The sequence below is a fragment of the Dysidea avara genome, chromosome 5 (genome assembly GCF_963678975.1).
Source record: "Dysidea avara chromosome 5, odDysAvar1.4, whole genome shotgun sequence".
Taxonomy (NCBI): domain Eukaryota; kingdom Metazoa; phylum Porifera; class Demospongiae; order Dictyoceratida; family Dysideidae; genus Dysidea; species Dysidea avara.
The window spans coordinates 36,496,900-36,516,151 of NC_089276.1; the positions used below are offsets into that span (position 1 = coordinate 36,496,900).

The 19,252-nt window shown below is 38.3% G+C and overlaps 1 protein-coding gene across 1 annotated transcript; it reads left to right on the top strand.

The window, feature by feature from the left end:
• Positions 1–383: 383 nt before the first annotated feature.
• On the top strand, positions 384–18,309 carry LOC136256679 (nucleotide-binding oligomerization domain-containing protein 2-like). Its single transcript, XM_066049658.1, has 4 exons — positions 384–623; positions 15,509–15,769; positions 15,855–15,896; positions 15,955–18,309. Exons 1-4 carry the CDS (start codon positions 545–547, stop codon positions 18,207–18,209), a joined length of 2,637 nt encoding a protein of 878 aa, XP_065905730.1. The 5' UTR covers positions 384–544; the 3' UTR covers positions 18,210–18,309.
• The last annotated feature ends 943 nt before the right edge of the window (positions 18,310–19,252 follow it).

Sequence of the window (19,252 nt, forward strand, 5' to 3'; positions counted from 1 at the left end):
CGCTTATAGCTAGCTAGCTAGCGTTCTCCCTGATGGAGGTTCTACATATGCAGTAATTACATTAGGTAGGCAACTCAAAAGGAAGCCTCATATGGATCACAAAAAGCACCCTTGTGTAGAGCAAAACCTAGCTAGCTACCATGTAATTTGCCCTTACCGGACAAGGAAACCAAGCCACCTTCTTTACTACACAAAGCCAAAATAATCCCTCCTATACTATATTAAGGGGATTTTACCCGTTAGCAAACCAGCTAAGTCTACGTATGAGAATGCATCATGCAGGGAATATCCTAACTGACCAAAATAATTTAAATCTCCAGTTACAAACATATCCGCTTAGGGACTTTTCACCAATAACAACCGGAACTGGCTATGAATGGCTTCGATTTATCACAATTAAGTCACGCCCGTTATTTCGGTTATTTACAGCTACCTGAGAAGTACTATAGGCACAGCGCTGGAGGGTGCACACAGAAGGCAGTTCGCGTATTAGTTTGTTAAAAGATACCTATACAGATCCGTACTGGATACTAATAAAGTCAAGATGGCTAGACGGCAGGATACCTCGATAACGCGGGCTGATCAGAACCGGCAGCTAAAGCAGTTTCAAACGCCTGAGAAGAGTGAGTACCGTAATAATCAATATCTATGAGTATGTAGAGTAATTAGATAGTTATCCTATGTTTAAATATGCCAGTAGTTTTATTAGTCACTGAGTTGTTGTACCCTATATGTACAGAGTGATGACTTTTCATTTCGTTACAGTAGCTACAGGGGCGGATCCAGGATTTTTCAAGAGGGGGTCTCTGAGCTGGGTGGAGGACAACCCCCCCCCATAAAGTTCACGCAATTATTTAACTCAGTACATCCGGCCTACGGTTGTACGTAGCATTCATACATAAAATGTGCCCTTAGGCAAACTTTAACGAGCACGATATGTATATCTAGCTATAACTAACTGGAAACCTACACTGCTGTTTGTGCAGCTTATTGCTATACTATGCTATCATAGACTTATAGCTTACTACATACAAAACTTCCTGGCACACAGTATAGTCATGAGGAATGATGGATCACTTGTTCATCACACCAGGTTTTCGATCACATTTCTTGCTTTCCATCCAGCACCCTCGCAGAAGTGGCACAAAAAGTAAACCTTGTGTAAGTGCAAGTGAAGTTGGTCTTCCCGAACAAGTTGAAGAACTACTGACACTTTGTAATTCATACTGTCGAGGCGGGGACCGGCATTCTGTGTCTTCTGGGTGAGGTCTCAGGAACAGCCAAGTGATATCACGTGCCCATATTGACCAAAGGCAGAGTCAGGTGTATTACCACAAAAGAAAAGTACCGGCAGTAAAACACTCTTTATATACAAATCAGACGTACCTTTACAACAATATCAGTGATTACAAACTCCATTGCTCCCTTGCAGCTGCCAGTTCCTCTACGCACAGTAAGCGTGTGCCTTCCGCCATTTGCTGAACTTTAAACAATCCATATCACATGAACTATCATCACATGATGCTATATCAAACAGCTAGTGTTCTATTAGGGTATATCAATCTTTCACGATCTGTTGCTTTCCTCCGTGCACTTTCTGTCTTAGATTTCCTGTTCGAGGTTCAACCTGAACCCAAAGACCCCCCCCCCCCCCCCCCCCTGGATCCGCCCCTGAGCTATATACTGAGCAGGCAGCACTTCGTGCTGGGGAAAAAAAGACAATGAAAATATAATTACATAATTATGATACAGTTACAAATTCATTATTGAGCAATCATCAGGGGCCCTGATATCTCAGTTGTTGCAAATATGAGGTGCCTATCAATTATGAATACCGTTTGTTAAGTCGATCTAAGTAGATATCAGGGGAGCTGGTGGTCTTGATGTTGCGGTTGCTGTGGATGAGAGGTGACTGTTGATTGGACTGATGAGGTTGAGGTTGAAGATAAAAAGAGTATTTTAAAACTGAATTTATCACTTCACCATGTAGTTGGTCATTGATGTAGATGCGATTGTTACTAAATTTGATTTGTTCGCAACTGTGACCAGCCCTTAACAGGGACCAGCATTCCTTTAGTAAGGCCAACTCAGTTTCTCTTTCCTGAGTGACATGTCAGGTTTAATAATAAAAGGAGAAGGTAAGGACCTTTTGTTTGCTAAAATGACATTTACATCAATAGTATGCAGGAGCTTAATTAAGATGGGTTGTGGTCTAGCTATAGGTTGATTTTGTTGGAATTTTCCAAGCCAACAGTCAATGATGTTGTCGGGGTTTGTCTGTACTTTAATACTACTGAAAGTCTCTAAAATACATCACAAAATTACGTTAAAATGTGTAACCGCAACTTCCGTGGGACAAGAAGTGGGGCAAAGTCAATGGCGGGCTCCTTCAAGAGGTTACAATTCGGCTTCTGGTGATTCATTCCACATGAAACTTACACAGGACATAAAACAGAAGTTGGGAAAGACGATGAAAAATATTATTTGAGCACCAGGTTGGCTTTACCCAAGTTACAGGGAAAAAACGGCTATTTTGGGCTCAACTCAAAAAAGCGATTGTCACAAACAGCATTTCAGTAAGAAAGAATGATCAATAATGAACTATTGTACGTCGATTTGTCAATATAAACATTGTGGGACTCTTCTATCATACTTTTCGAAATGTCTAAATCCTTGTGTCCATGCATTTTTTTGCCAATTATCAGCCGTAACTCACCCAGCACGGATCAAACTAACCTGCACTACTTTAATATCAGTTATACTACTCTCTTCCTTGCTCAACGTGGTTTCATTTAGAAAGACAGTCTCAACAAACTGCGGGATCAATATACTCAACTTGTGCTCCAATAGCATGCGTACATTTTCTGCCCCGCAGAAGTGATTATGTAACTACTGTACATGTGACATCAGGTGTTACTGCTCTATAGAGCGATAACTTTTACATCACAAAATTACGTTAAATTGCATACCGCAAGCTGTACCTTGTTGTTCTTCAGATTTTAGTGATATTTCACTGCTAGCTATAGATATGCTCTAGCCTATGCCTTGTTGTTATTCAGACTTTCTATACTACATACAATAGTTAGGTAATTGTAGACCTGGGACACAGCATGAAACTTGCTATTATGGCTGTATAGTTATAGTCATTAGAAGTTCAAAGGGGGTCTGGAGGTGCAATCCCGCAGAATTTTTGCAATTTAAAGGCTTAAAAATGCCTTAAAAGTGATGCTAAAAGCAAATAAAACTAGCAATGATTTCCCCCCCAAATTTTACAGGGAACCCATGCAGCATGGACCCCTTATAGAAACTAATTAATTAGGCAGCTAGCTGTATACAGTAAATTCACACAGCTATAGTAAAAAGGCTACACAGCTATGAAAATGCAGTATACTATACTGCAAGAGTATGTAATGAAGTGAACAAATCATCACATAAATTATACTGGTGGACAATCACGAGACCAATCACTATTCAAAAATGGCACAATGTGGGGTGAGACCGAGAGTTTGCTCAGTATCTCGACCAACGAGTGGGTAGTTGAAGAGGAGTGATTCTCATCCAGATGGCCCCCATGTGATGTATGGGTGTACAGCTTCCTGCCGCCAGAACGAGGCACCTAGTTTGTCCCTTCACCCAGTAAAAGAAGCCAAGAAATGCTGATAATTATTTTATGAAGGTTGAATTGTGATTTAAGTGTGTTGGTTTAGAATCAAAGAAGGCACCTGCCATACATGTGTGACAATTCCCACATGCCAACTGTCAGCACACGTGATACATAGAATCCACAATCATTTCTGTACAAAACAATGCAAGTGCTATGCTGTGCTGTAAGGTAATTGTAAGTACTATACGTGTAGTTTTGTGCTTTAGTTAGGCTAAGAAACTATAGGTAAGCACTAACTACTCATGCCATGCATTTTCAACAACATCTGTAAAATGTACTTGTAGATATGATCATCCATAGATTATATGAGAATAATATAGTTCAAATTGGTCAGCTAGTTGGTCCAGCTCCAGATTATTGGTCTGACTCAGGCCTGACCAACCAGACTGTCTCCTCTGGCCTTGCTGAATAATGAATATAGCTACTTCAGCAATGAAAAGAATGTGTGTTCAGTAGCATATAAGTCACCAATTATATCGGCACTTGTAAAGTATACAGACTACGGAGTATACATATAGAAGCTGCACTGTGTGCTGTTATAGCTACCCTCTAAAACATTTCTTACAGTTAACTTTCATTTTCATTCAGTAATTATTGTTCCTAGATTAAGTAGTGACAGCTAACTGTCTTGCTATTCCATAGCGGATAAATAGCTGCAGCTGGGAAATGTTGGCATGATCACAACTTTCTTTTGTGTGTGTGGGTTATTAATTTTATGTGTGGGGAAGTGGTCTAACTACATGAGATTAACATACTTATGGTATTGGTCAAATGCAACATTGTCACACGAGAGTACTGGTAAAAAGGGGAATATCCGAGCCAGTCCACCAGCCCAGTCTAGTGATTGCATATACAACACTTCATGGTTTCACTTATAGTACAATGTTCAGATAATTAAAATTTGGTGAGCTAAGGACTGCTGTATAATTATATTAATCCAAACTGAAGTTCAGTGAAGAATTACAATCGCTTGATAAAATGATGCTGATAATTGGCAACTTAGGCTAAATAGAGTATTGATTGCCAATCTCAGAAGTATATAGTCTGTTATGTTGGAATAGCTACTTTGGGCTTTAAAACTGAAAAAAGGTACATTTTTTTCTCTGGGGCTCCCTATAGCTACATTTTTAAGGGAAAAAAATGGCACAATTGAATTAGGAAGCCTTCTAGCAACCTGGACTGTCTAGTTGCTTCTAGTTGCAAGTTTGTACATGTAATAAGAGTAATTGGATCTCTGTGATATGCTCTGTGGTGAGCAAAAATTAATTATGTTTCACTTACTGCACAGCTACACTTGTCAATACTATGGTGTATATCCATACTTGAATACACAAAGAATGTTCTAGAACAACCATTGGTAGATCTATGAAATTATAAATATTTCCCATGAAGCAGATTTAATATTCATTTTTAAAGTAGAATTAAGTGACGTAAACAGCCAAGATAGCAGTGATTCAGTTTGCAGTGGTTAAGGATGTGGATGTTAGGTATGGAGGTCCTGGTTTGAACCCTGGTAAATCTTTTGTGCACTTTTTACCCTGAAGGGACTGCTCTATTAGAGTATATCGATCCCGCAATTTTACTTCTGTAGGGTTTACTTTATAACTATGTAGCTGTAGCTCCATTGTTTTTCAAACTATCAAAAGGGTACTGCTATGATGATCAGCCTATCTACACACTGATTTTCAAGTTATTCCCATGCCTGTAGATATGAGAAAATTTTGATATTTTATGTATTGATATATATGTACCATTTTCACACCTCAGATCAAGGAAAGTCAGTGCATATATATCACACAAGTACACAGAACAATTTGGAATTTTCAACTAGAGTAGGGACCATAGCATATCGATAAAAAGTACTGAAACAAGCTGGAGTAGTGCATGATACTAAATCACAGTAAAACAATAAGAAGTGTTATATCCCTACTGTGCATTTCCTTTTCAACACAGTAGAGATATAACACTTCTTATTGTTTTACTGTGATTAATATCGTGCACTACTCCAGCTTGTTTCAGTACTTTTTATCAATGTGCTATGGTCCCTACTCTAGTTGAAAATACCAAATTTTATGTGTACTTGTTTGTTAGCTTTTTAAATAAATATTATTATTATTATGACTGGTGAACCCCACGTATACCGCATCTGAAATGGCGCCGCATGCCCCAGCTATATCAATTATCGTCTGAAAAGTGAAGTATCCATTATGCTTTGTTGTCAGCTATGTTCAACCCGTTACACAGCAGCACGAATTGAGAACTGTTCAAAAAGCACCTCTGCAATCAAAACAGCCTCTATGAAAAATACGGATGATTTCCGTTACTAAAGGAAGCCATCACATGCTATTGCCAAATCGACACTTTTCGCTGTCAGCAAAGATGAATGGGGCACAAAGGAGGACACTGGTAAGTCCATGAAGAATGCATTGTACATACTGTGGTATGCCAAAAGGCACCTCTTGGGCCGAAGCGACATCAAACAGTGAAAAAATCAAGCCCATAGCCTTAGCCATTATCGAGTTACGCTTGTCTGAAGGCATCAGTCAGTCAGTCAGTCAGTCAGGCAGTCAGTCAGTCAGGCAGTCAGTCAGTCAGGCAGTCAGTCAGTCAGTCAGTCAGTCAGGCAGTCAGTCAGTCAGTCAGTCAAGCAGTCAGTAGAAAACTCTGTTAAATAAATTATTTTTAAAATTCCGTAGCAACTTGTTGAAAGCGTTTTGGGTCGGTCTGAAAGCTTGTTTGGGCTTAGTTTTACCTAACCAATACTGCTTCATTGTCATCAGGGAAAATTGAGGGTGGTTTTTGGGTGATGTTATTTCATGGACCACGCCTACTCCTTTGTGGTCCCTACCATACAGTACGATAGTACTGTATGATATTGCACTGGCTCAAAATGTTAACGAGATATACACACTGTCTTAAGGCAGTGCATATATCTCGTTAACTCCAGCCCGTCTCAATGTTACGTAAAGCGCACTAAGTATATTGAGCCATTAGAGGTGAAGTGGTATGGTATACATGCGTGACTAATTTTATTCATGGATACCTGGAAGCACTTATAACAGCGTTAAACCACCTACATGACAAGTTACTTTCCAAGAACCATCCGGGAATGGAATCCACTGCCACCACAACTAATTGAAATGAACACTTTAGCTACATTTTCAAACTTGATTGTACAGCACTTATAATTTGTAATTGTTTGGGCTAAATCAGCTTTGCTGTCTGCCCTTTTCCCATAAATAAATAAACCATCAGTCCGTCATTGTCAAGTCGGGCTTCGATGTCCTGTGTCTTGTTGTTACGCACTGCGTGCTAAATAGATTGAGCCATTGGTGGTGAAGTAGTATTCATGCACGACTAATGGCTATAATTTACTCACGAATATTATAGTGAATACCTGGGAGTACTTATACCAGTGTTAAACCAGCATTATAAAGTCGCGTTTCGATGTCCTGTGTCTCCTTGCTCACTGTATAAACCCACAATCGAACTTTTCATATGCTTGTGTCATTGCGCGCACGTTTGAACTTTTAGCACAGCAACTCCTTATCGTTATTCTTACGTTGTTTCCAGTGTCCACTATCAAAATTCACAAAGCCCAATATAAATGCACTTGTGAAGCATGCCAGCAGTTTCTTACACATGTAGGTGATTAACCCACATGGCACATATACCACAGGCACTCGTGCTTTACCTGATATATATGCACTCGCACTCGGGCTAACGCCCTTGTGCTTGTGTGTATGTATCAGGAAAAGCACTTGTGCCCGTGGTATAACTATTACATATATAACTCCGTGGATATTTATCAGTATCACAACAAACATAGAACATTAATTCACCCTTAATTTGTGCTGAAGTTCATGGTAATTGAGTACACATTTGCATTTTATAACAATTTTTGCAAAAGGTACATGATGTACAAAAAGAAATTGAAGCTGGTTTAAGAAGAAAAATATTCAAAATTTTGAATGTTCATATGTCGCAAATAGCTGGTGCAAAATTTAATCAAATTCTCTGCGCATCCTACCATACCTGGCAGACTGCTATAATGCAAAAATGGTGTGCTTTTGGAGAGGGGCCATGGAGCTACATAACAAAATGATTAGTTCAAGACCATCGATACTTGTATGGTTACCATTAACAAGCTATTAACCCTTGCCCTTTTATTCACCACTATATTTCTTTGTGTGAAACAACAACCTGAAAGAAATCAAGGTGTTTTATTGCAGTGAGTCAAACAATGTCAATATGCCCACGATGTGGCATGCCAGTATTGTGTAGCTTGATTGTCAAATGTTTGAGATTACATATAGCAATTTCATTTATTGTAAAATTGTTTTCTAGACTTTAAAAAATGTTACAATCGTTGTTTACACAGTTTTGCAATAGTTCCGTCCCTCTAAAATTTCTGGCAATACAGTAGGTGTACTAGTTACCAGATAACAGTAGACAGGATGCAAGAAAACCATAGATTGGATAACTGACTCTAAGATGATGCGTTGTGTCATTGATTGCTCATGAGTTGTTGGATACCATTCAAATCTCTTGTAGTGTTGGAATAAAGATACATTACTGTTTTAAGGTCCAAAAGTAAACTGGTTTGTACCAGCTCTTGACATTTGTGCATAGTGCATTTACGAACATGCATGACTAACTGCTTACAACATTGTGACACACGATAGTTTGCCATGTGGCCAAATACAGGCAGTACGGACGTACGACAGACAAGTGTGTATTTTACAGGAACCAATTTTCATGTATTTGTATTTCAATAGTTCCTGGATAGAAATTACCCATTTTTTTGCTATAAAACTTACATTAGGTAGGTAGGTAGGGCACCTCCCATTCCAAATTTGAGTTGAATCTGTCCAGCGATCACTGAGATATGTGCCTTCCAAGTTCGTCTTATTTTTTTCGTATTTTTCTTCTTAATTTCTTCTTAAGTATTTTCCTTTTTACACACTTTAGAAAATTGGAATAACCCATGCATGCTTAGGTTGATTTATTCAAATTTGGAGAGCAGTAAGGGAATCATGCAGTACATTTACTTTCCAATTTTTGTACAGATCAGACAAATAACAATGGAGTTTTGCATGATTTTTCAAAAATGCAAAAGCGCCTACAGGATAAGCCACTTGACAGAATAGCTTGAAAATTGGTCTGCACATGAAATAACTATTGTAGTGCAAAACTTATGTGGGTTTGAAGCAATTGAAATGATGATCATGGAGTCTCATCTACCATAGATTTTAGAGGCGCCTAGAGGCACTACACGCCTCTAAAATCTATATATCTACCATCACAGTTTCTTTTTAGTGCACAGTGCAGTGAATATACAGTAGCGGATCTAGGAAATTTTAAAGGGGGTTTCCAGGACATATACACTAGTGAGTGTGCGAATGCTAGGGGGGGGGTCTGGGGCAGTGGCAATTCTAGACCTGATCTACAGGGGGGCCAAGTAGCATGACTATTGTTGTGTGGCTGTAGAATTTCAGGAGGGTCTGGGGGTACAGGATTTTTGCAATTTGAAGGTTTGCATACAGCCTAAAATTGATGCTAAAAACATGAAAATAATAATGCCAATCTATACTGCAACTTTTCCCCAAGATTTTTTAAATTACAGTGTGACCTCTCTTATCTGGGATGTCTGATACATACTACTGTCCGTATCTCAGAAATGTTTGTAACTAAGAATAACATGCTATTATGCTAAAGTGACTAACTTACATACAAGTAATGTTGTTATTGCCATCAGTTAGTGCTATGCAGTTTAGTGGGCAGAGGGGGAAGTCACTACAGAACATTCATGGTCACTCCTCTGGACTGTAAAATTCATTATCACCTAGCAATCAAGTGGTAGTTATTATTAGTAGAAAAAACAAGCCACCAAACAGATAAACAGCAACCTTTAGGCTCTCTCCTTGTGCTGTCATCTAAACCAAACTTCATTATGGTCAATAGACTACAAGCCACATGACCAATTTGGGCTGTCTGTAAAATGGAGGTGCCTGTATAACAGAGGTCCAGATAAGGGAGGTTCCACTGTAAAAGTTATTTTCCAGTGAGGGGGGGCATGCCCCCCTTAGAATTGCCTATGGTCTGGGGGCATGCCCCCCTCCCCCAGGAAATTTTTGAAATTTAGATGCTCTGAAAATGCATTAATTTTGGCATATGTGTAAAATAAATATTTACAGAGTCTACTGAGCATACACATCGCTTATAGACGCATGCCACAATAATTAATTAAAATACTTAACTGTTGTGTAATCGTTTTTAAAGTGGGGTTTCCGTGGAAACCTTGAAACCCCCCTAAATTTGCCACTGATATACTATAAAACACAAAGTAAGTACACAACAGGTAGTTTTGTTAATAGTTGCCGCACTTAAGAGTTGCTTATGCTATAGAAATAGCATGAAAGTACAAGACTTGAAACAGGCCAAGGTAATTGTACATGTGACCTTAAGGTGTTTTATGTGGAAGCACCATTACCAGCTATATGAATTATGGATATCGTTGTAAAATCATTAAGTCACTGTTAGTTAGCTTCTATATGTATATCACTTTCACACCTCAGATCAAAGGAGCTGGCCGGGCTACATTCGCCATGTAGTGCAGTTGGCGACTTTTTCCTGGACTACATCTGAATGTAGACCAGGTTACAATTATATAGACGTTAAACCAAAAATTGATCGTGGGATCGATTAATACCCACGTCATTAGTATGCACGACTTGCATTTTGCCATGAAAATCACTTAGGCAGAGAGTGTTTTGTTACCGTAATTCACTTTTTTCCGTGTAAAAAATGTTTGCAATAAAAATTTTCATGTAAAATATTTTCGTATAATTTAAGTGAATGACTGCTAAGGTGAGAACTAGTACTATAGCTTATTCACCACATGTTTTCAAATACGGACTACACCCCATCACGAAGTTACCACTCTGTAAGCAAGCTTACCTACCTAGGCCTTTAGTAAACTCCATAATTGTTCCATGATTCAATAGCACTAATTATAACATTAAACTTACATAACCAAAATTCTCTGTAATGTCTCTAGGATTTGTCCGTCCGAATGTAACCAGAATGTACTAGCTACTAACCCATAATTGAAATTTTTAGGCATGCATATATAATACATCCAGTGCGTGGTTGCACTCGTATTGGCTTGAGTGATTTATTGTCCTGTGTAGGCTATCAGCCTAATGCAGATAGGAAGTGTTACATATAGTATTAGCTGCAACACAGGGCATTCAGGAGACATGTAGGCCCTTGGGCCGTCGGGCATACATATCAGGCAAAGCCCTCGTGCCCATGTTACAACTATTACATATTACACAGTCATAGTTGTTCTGTAGCTATACATGCAACAGAAAATCCTGCAAATATATTTGCAACAGTATTTCAATGAAATGTTGTCAAAATGTGACTTGGTTTTTGATGGTATAAATACACAATATTATTACTATATTCTTGGCATGTTAAAACAATTGTTTTTGTTCAATGCCAAAGTAGTCACCGACCACCATTCATCTTGTTTCACTACTTTTATCACTTGGATCCCTACTTCACTTTTACATTAATATTTTTAATACACTAATTTCTTTATTTTTTAAACCAGGCGTGCACCCACAGCCAGCCTTTGGCCGGCTGTGGGCGTCTGGTGTACTGAAATTACTTTCATAAAAGTGTGTGTGTGTACCTATCTGTCTATATACCTATGTTTGTCCGTACGCACCCACGTCAGTAAAATCGTTAAATGGTAAAAACAGCTTTTACAAAAGAAGTAAAAGCAAAATGAAATCTGTATTAAACTTCCGCACAGGTAAACTTTGCCCTGAGGTGGTTTCTTTTCAGTGGTCTGAAATACGGGTGTGGCAACTCTCCTCAAACTTTGTGAATTACCTTCCTTTCGGGTTTTACAGGCATTTAACAACTGAGAAACAACTGTGCAGGCCTTGTAGACTACCAGGAATAGCCTATCCCTTCGGGTTGGAAAGAAGGTGTATCCCTTACGTACGCAAACAAAAATGAAGAGCAGCTTTGAGGCTTTGTCAAGAGAATTTGTGGGAAAAAACACAATAGTCAAACCATAAAACAGTTTAGAAGATACTTCTGTGCATAATGTGTTGTTAAAAGTGGTTTGTTTAACAAGCGCTTCCTTAGCAGTGCATAGCAATGTAATTGAAGAATTACTTGAATTACAAAATCTGAGAATTACAATAAATTATGTATCATTGCATAACCAAAAACCTGTTGGTTAAAACAGTAATGTATAGTGGTTAATTCCAGACGAATTAGCTAGCTGCATGGCACCTGGTTTTTAGAAGTAGCACAACATCAACTTGTTTGTTATAGCATACGTGACCGTCTCAGCGAAAACCCGTCTAGTTCGCACAAGCATGCATATTGAGAGAATCTAAATTTAAAAGTAATTCGTAAAATTATGCATGCTACTATCAGGCCAGTACTCAAAGAAGTAAGATTCAAATCGATTAAACCTATACACCATCTTATTTGCCTACTCATGGGGAGTTCGAAAATCTTTGTTTCAGTTCTGTAGCCCCAATGGTTTGCGTGTGACGTACGTTTGTTTACGAAGCGGTATATGTAAACAAAATTATCGCCGTTTCTTCAACAAAACCGCCTTCATATACCTATGCACAAGTGACTGCAAGGCTAAAACTATGCCTTGGTTGAACTGCCAATCCATGGTGAACATTGTAAGCCAAACTACAACTTTGTAGACTAATCCAAATGGAAGTTATGGCTGTGCATGCAAGCGCCTGTAGTGTATAGTCACTGTACAAATCGATTTCCTTGTTCTTCCTACTTTCTAGTGTTGTAATTCCAAACTACTCACCACAGAAGACTGAAACTTTGGTGAACCATTCCTTGGATAATGCAGATAATGCTAAAAAAATTCAGAGGTTGTGCGAACTAGACAGGTTTTAGTGGTCACATACAGATAGCTATGCATGTGTGACTGTTCTATTAGGGTGGCTGCTGTATTAGAGTATGGAAATGGACATTTATACCATTCCTTATTTTTACTGTACTGTTATTGTAAATACAGCTAAGCCTGTAAGGTATTATGTTCAAGTAAACAGATTGTTGAGAAGCATTATTCCAGAGCTTGTTTGTTATTAATCAACCTAGGTCATTAATAGACATGGTATCAACATAACTATTGTGAAGTTACAGGTATCTACCAGGTGCCTGGATCAAGTGTCCTGTACCTTTTACAGTAGCATAGCTAAATGCTTTAAATAATTTTGGGACATCTACAGTAGATATGCTGCTCGTGGAAAGTGTTATATGGCACCTGGAGTATGGTTTTGTTGCATGAAGAAGCCTGATTGAATATAAAAGGAAAGACAAGGCCAAGAGGGCACACACTCATCATATCCCCAAAAAGCATATGCCACTGGTGAGTTTGTTATGTGGCATAAAATGGTGGCCATGTACTGCCTCTAGCCTTGTGGTTGTGGTCAGGCAGGCAGACAAAAATTCAAGTTTTGGCATTTAAAAAAAATCTAATATGTCTGACTGCCTGTAAGTGCTTATTTGCTTTTAATGCTGTATTTGATGTTAGATGAACTAATTTTGTTGTGTAAAGGTGATTTTTTTGTGTAAGATGTCTCTAGGGTGACTTTTAAAAGTGGAATTTTAGTCATTTTAGGGGTAATCGGCGGTTTGATAGTACAAGTTTTAGGAAAATTAGAAATTTTAAGTTCGATTAAGGATCATAGAAATAAAAAAGTAAGGAAACAAGGAGGTCGTCTACACCTCCAGATATACTAGTGAACATTTAATCCCTAATTCAGTCTATACCCAAGACCAAGACTGAATTAGGGATTAAATGTTCACTAGTATATCTGCAGGTGTAGGCGACCTCCTTGTTTCCCTACTTTTTTCTATGATCCCTAATCAAACTTAAAATTCCTAATTTTTCCTTAAACTTGTTTGTTAACTTTTTTTGCAACATTATTATGACTGATGAACCCATGCATACCACATCAAAAGAAAGGATGACGCCATGCAGAATTATTTTTTTCCATCTGAACGCGTGTCCCAGCTATCAAATTCTGCTTCGAAAGTGCAGTGGTCATTACGCTTTGCTTTCAGCTATGTTCAGCCCGTTACACAGCACTACAGATGAAAACAGTAGAAGAAGTGCCTCTGCAACAATCCAGTCACCACGAAAATATGACGATTTGCATGCCCCCAACTATCAATTACTGCCTTGAAAGTACAGCAGCCATTACGCTTTGCTTTCAGCTATTTTCAGCCCATTACACAGTGTTACAAACAAAAACAGTGTTAGAATCGTCTCTGCTATCAATCCAGTCACCACGGAAAATACGGACAATTGTTAACAAACGTACTATAGGGAATCCATGCATCGCGCTACTACGAATCGACACTTTGGGCTGTCAGCAAAAAGAAATGGGACACAAAGGAGGACAAAGGTAAGTCCATGATGCATGCATTGTACGTACTGCGGTATGCCAAAAGGCACGTCTTGGGACGAAGCAACAGTGAAAAAATCACTGAAGCCCATAGAGTAACTCACCTAATATCAGACGGGCTCCACAATCGGACGGGATTACTTGAATTACAACAGGAATTTTTGGACAACTCATATGTCTTTAGATAGTTCAAGGCTGTGGGACTTTGGACACCAAGTATCAGCTTTCTTGGCTTCTTTGTCTGGTGGCAGTAGCCCTGCAAAGTCATTTCCGATTAATACGTATATCCCGGAAAAACAGTCGATTCACGGACACCCACAGTTTATAAATAACACTTACATCCAACCAACAGTTTTACATGTTCACTTGTTAGATGAACTCATCTACTTTATAAATATCCCCAGTTTATTTAATCAAATCCTTTTAATCACGAATTATTAATCCAATAAAATGAGACGTCACTGGAGTAATAATCGCACCATAAATTTAAGTATACGGAAACTTGATTAAGTATACGTTGTTTGAGAAACGTTTATGGGAAAAGTACACCGTATACTTATACAAACACCATTTACTTCCATATACTTAAAATCATAGTGTGATCATTACTCCAGTGATGTCTCATTTCATTTGGTTTGTAATTTGTGATTTAAACGATTTGATTAAATAAACTGGTGATATTTAGAAAGTAGATGAGTTGATCTAACAGGTGAACATGTAAAACTGTTGATTGGACGTACGTGTTATTTGTAAACTGTGGGTGTCCGTGAATCGACTGTTTTTCCAGAATATACATATTAATCGGAAATGACTTTTGCAAGGCTGCTGCCACTAGACAAAGAAGCCGAGAAAGCTGATACTTGTTGTGCAAAGTCCCACAGCCTTGAACTATCTAAAGACAAAAGAGTTGTTCAAAAATTCCTGTTGTAGCTCGAGTAATCCCGTTCGATTTTGAAGCCCATCCGATATTAGGTGAGTTACTCTACATAGCCTTAGCCGTTATCGAGTTATGCTTGCCTGAAGGCAGGCAGGCAGGCAGGCCAGGCAGGCAGGCCAGGCAGGCAGGCAGGCCAGGCAGGCCAGGCAGGCAGGCAGGCAGGCAGGCAGTCAGTAGAAAATTCCATTGAATAAAATTTTTTAAAATTTCGTAACAATTTATTGGAAGCCTTTAGGATTGTACTGAAGGCACTTTTGGGTTTGGTTATACCTAACCAATACTGCCAAGGTGCCAGGATGGTGTTGTAAAGCTAGTTTTTGGGTGAAATTTTTGGCCAGAAAAACCCTAATGTCCATGATCCCTAATATATAGTACATACAGTACTACTGTACTGTATGATACCATACTGCATGATATATCTACTGTTTTTTACAGTGTTCAGTACTCCATTGCTGAAAGATCTCTATGCACATGTTACTCCACACTTCGCTGCAGATTGGAAAGTAATAGGAGCACTATTGGGTTTGCCCAGTGGAGAACTAAAGAGCATAGAGGCTGGTTATCCTACCAATGTAAAATGGTGTTGCAATCAAATGTTAGAAAAGTGGCTTGAAATGGATCCTTGTGCTAGTTGGAAGAAGTTGCTTGCAGTAATTGAGTCACCTGCACTGTCCAGTGGTCATACTCCTGAGAAAGGTAATTATATACATGCATAAATTGATTTGGTAGATGGATTGTTTATATAGCTTCAATTATGTTTGGTTTGAATTTTATTGTATAGCCTCACCACATAGCATGGAACAAGCCAGTATCACTGATCCAGGTAATGTAAACTTAACGTATTTGTGTTCCATGTTATATATGGTCATTTTCTTTTAAAGGAGCTAAAGGAATCTCTATACTATCTGAAAGGGTAAGCAAAGTACAGTTTAATATTGATGAGGATGCTTGGCCTCCAAACCAACCCAACAAGTTCATGCCACTTGTTTTGATCCACCATGAAAGTCAATACACTCTTAAACAATCAACTGCAATTGAACTAGCTAAAGAACTTGAATCAGAAGAAACTCATCCTATGGCATTTCCTCACAACAGCATGATCCCTCTAATGGAAGCAATGTTGGAAAGTAAAGTAACAAGTAGATTAGAAGATATCTTAGCTCCACTAGAAAATTATGATGCCAAAAGCAATTCACAATTTATTTTAGTGGAGGGATTGCCTGGCATAGGAAAGTCCTCACTCTTGCAAGAAATTTCTAACAAATGGGGGCAAGGAAGGTTATTACATAAGTTTAAGCTAGTTTTACTTGTGCAGTTACGTGATCCTTCTGTGCAGCAAGCAGCATATCTAAATGATCTCCTTCAGTTATTCTGCAAAAGAGATGTTAAAGCTGCAGAAATTTCCATGGCATGCACTGACTACCTACTAAAGAATGGTGGTGAGGATGTTGTTTTTCTATTTGATGGTTTTGATGAATTCCCAGAAAACCTACAAAGAGATAGTTTAGTTGTTGATATCCTCAAACGTCAAGTGCTACCATACAGTGGTTTATTAGTGTCTTCTCGTCCACATGCATCAGTAAAACTTCGACAACATGCTACTGTCATAGTTGACGTATTAGGCTTTTCTAAGGAGGACCAAACACTGTACATTGAGCATTCACTGAAACAAAAGCCTCATCAAGTTGAAGAAGTCCTTGAATATCTTGCATGTAATCCAACTATATGCTCACTGTGCTTTATCCCCTTTAATCTGAAAGTCCTGATGTATTTATGCAAGCAGGGAATTTCTTTGCCAAGCAACTCTACTGAGTTGTACAATCATTTTATCTGTATTACGATTTGTCGACATCTTGCTAAATCTGGTCAAATTCTTGATAACACCATCACTGATCTTGCAGACTTACCAGAGCCATGCAACACAATTGTTCAAAAGCTTTCACAGTTGTCCTTTGAGGCACTTAATAAAAACAAGTTAATCTTTACCACTGATGAAGTCAAAGAGGTGTGCCAGGATATTGTAACTCTGCCAGGAGCACTAAATGGTTTTGGACTCTTACAGGTGGTACGGCATTTTGAGCTCACCGGAGAAACAATGACATTTAACTTTATCCATTTTTCTATTCAGGAGTTCTTAGCTGCTCACTACATTAGTCTCCTTCCATCAAGCATAGAACTGCAAATACTTAAGAAAACCTTCTGGAGTCCCCTTCATTCAAACATGTTTGCTATGTACACATCAATCACTGGAGGACAAAAGCATGCTTTTAAAGAATTCCTATCATGTGGAAATTGTGAAATCCCCATTTCTGAAGCTTTTCTAAAAGATCAATTAAAGTGTTTTCGTTTGTTCCGCTGCTTTCATGAGGCTTGTGATGAAAAGATGTGCAAGTCGATACAAAATTCAAAAATCTTTCAAAATAACATAATTGATCTTTCTGAGACTAGGCTATATCTCGATGATTTGGAGTGCATTGCACGTTTCCTTACCTGTGCACCTAACATGGAGTGGAAGTGGCTAAGCTTGTGGGCTTGTCATATCCAAGATCATGGCTTTCATGTGCTCTACCGTGGACTGGCTGTTAGTGACATTTCTATTAAAAAGCTGTGGTTGCAAAACAATAACCTTACCAAGTTGTCTTCCTTCTCTATTAGTGACCTAGCTATTCATTGTAGAGTTGAGGAGTTAGTCATCAATGACAACCACACCATTGGAGAGGGTCACACTTTTTTTAACATGTTGTCTTCTCCTTCAATGCTTACAACTTTATATATTGGGGAAACTGCATTATCATCTGATGCAGCTGCTGTCCTGTTTACTATACTAGTAGACAACAATACATTACAACAACTTAACATTGGTGATAATGACATCACAGATGAAACTTGCTCTGTTATTGCAGCTACAATGAAAAAGAATACTACTCTTACTCAACTGGTGTTGTGGGACCGTAACATCAGTACAGAAGCTGCACAACGCATTGTTCAAGCTCTGCGACATAACAGTACACTAAAGGAACTTGCACTGTATGATTACCCTTGGTTTATAAAGAGGAAGATTAGGTTTCTACAAAGAGAAGTTAATAAGGCAAGAATAAACAGAGGATGCGAAACAAAGTTGCACATTACATTTTAGTGGCTAGTTGTTATGTTTTTTTATTATTGTATATTTTTACTGTCAAAACATCATTGTCAACATATTATAGCAATGGATGACCCCTAGTAATATATCCAGAGGGTAATCACTAATCAGACTTTTAAAACTAGTAATGAATCAAACTACAGAAGCAGGGGGCACTGTATAATACAGAAGCATTTATATAGTGTAGATTTAAAATACTCATCACAAACAAATGGATGACTATAATATCCTTCCACATAATCCTGATTGGCAGTAATGTATAAACTGTAGATCATCATCAAAGGATTTATTTTTGAAAATGATGATGTATACTTCTATTTACAGTTAACATGGTAATAAACCTTTGTTGTGCTTGTCAAACATATTATGCATTAATTGATTTATTTGCTATAGGCAGACTCTAGCATCTGTATCTGCAGCTGCGGGAAATTACACTATACCTGGTTACACCCAGAGATTAACTATTGATTTAAAAGTACTATATATAAATTTTAGCCTATCATTACCATGGAGGGACAAAGATAATTAATGTTAGTTGTACTATATAGTCCTACCACAAAGAGCCCAGAGATAAACTTTTTATTCTATCCAGTTGAGAAGGCTTCCTATATAAATATTACATCTCCATTTGTGACCGAATTTGACAAAACAAGGCTTCCAATTTTCTGACTTTATAACCAACTGAGCTTGAATACTCAGTAAGCTATTGGCCTAAAACTTTCACACAATTCTTCCATAGCATTGTAAAATACTAGGTCAAAATTTGAAACTAATGATCTGTTACCTAAGAAGTTCCAATGATCATTCACCAACTATTGTGCAAGATATGGTAAGTAACTGTCAAATGTGTGTGAGCACTTGCATGGAATTTGTTGCTCAACTTAGTCCACAACAACAACCTACAACAATTAGGCATTAAGGCAATCACCACTGATGTTCCTGATGACTTTATGACCTCCGTTTCAGCCCATGGTGGACTGGACTAGTACATGTAGTTATGAATGTAGGATCTTTGACAGCTGAAGGAATTACATCTC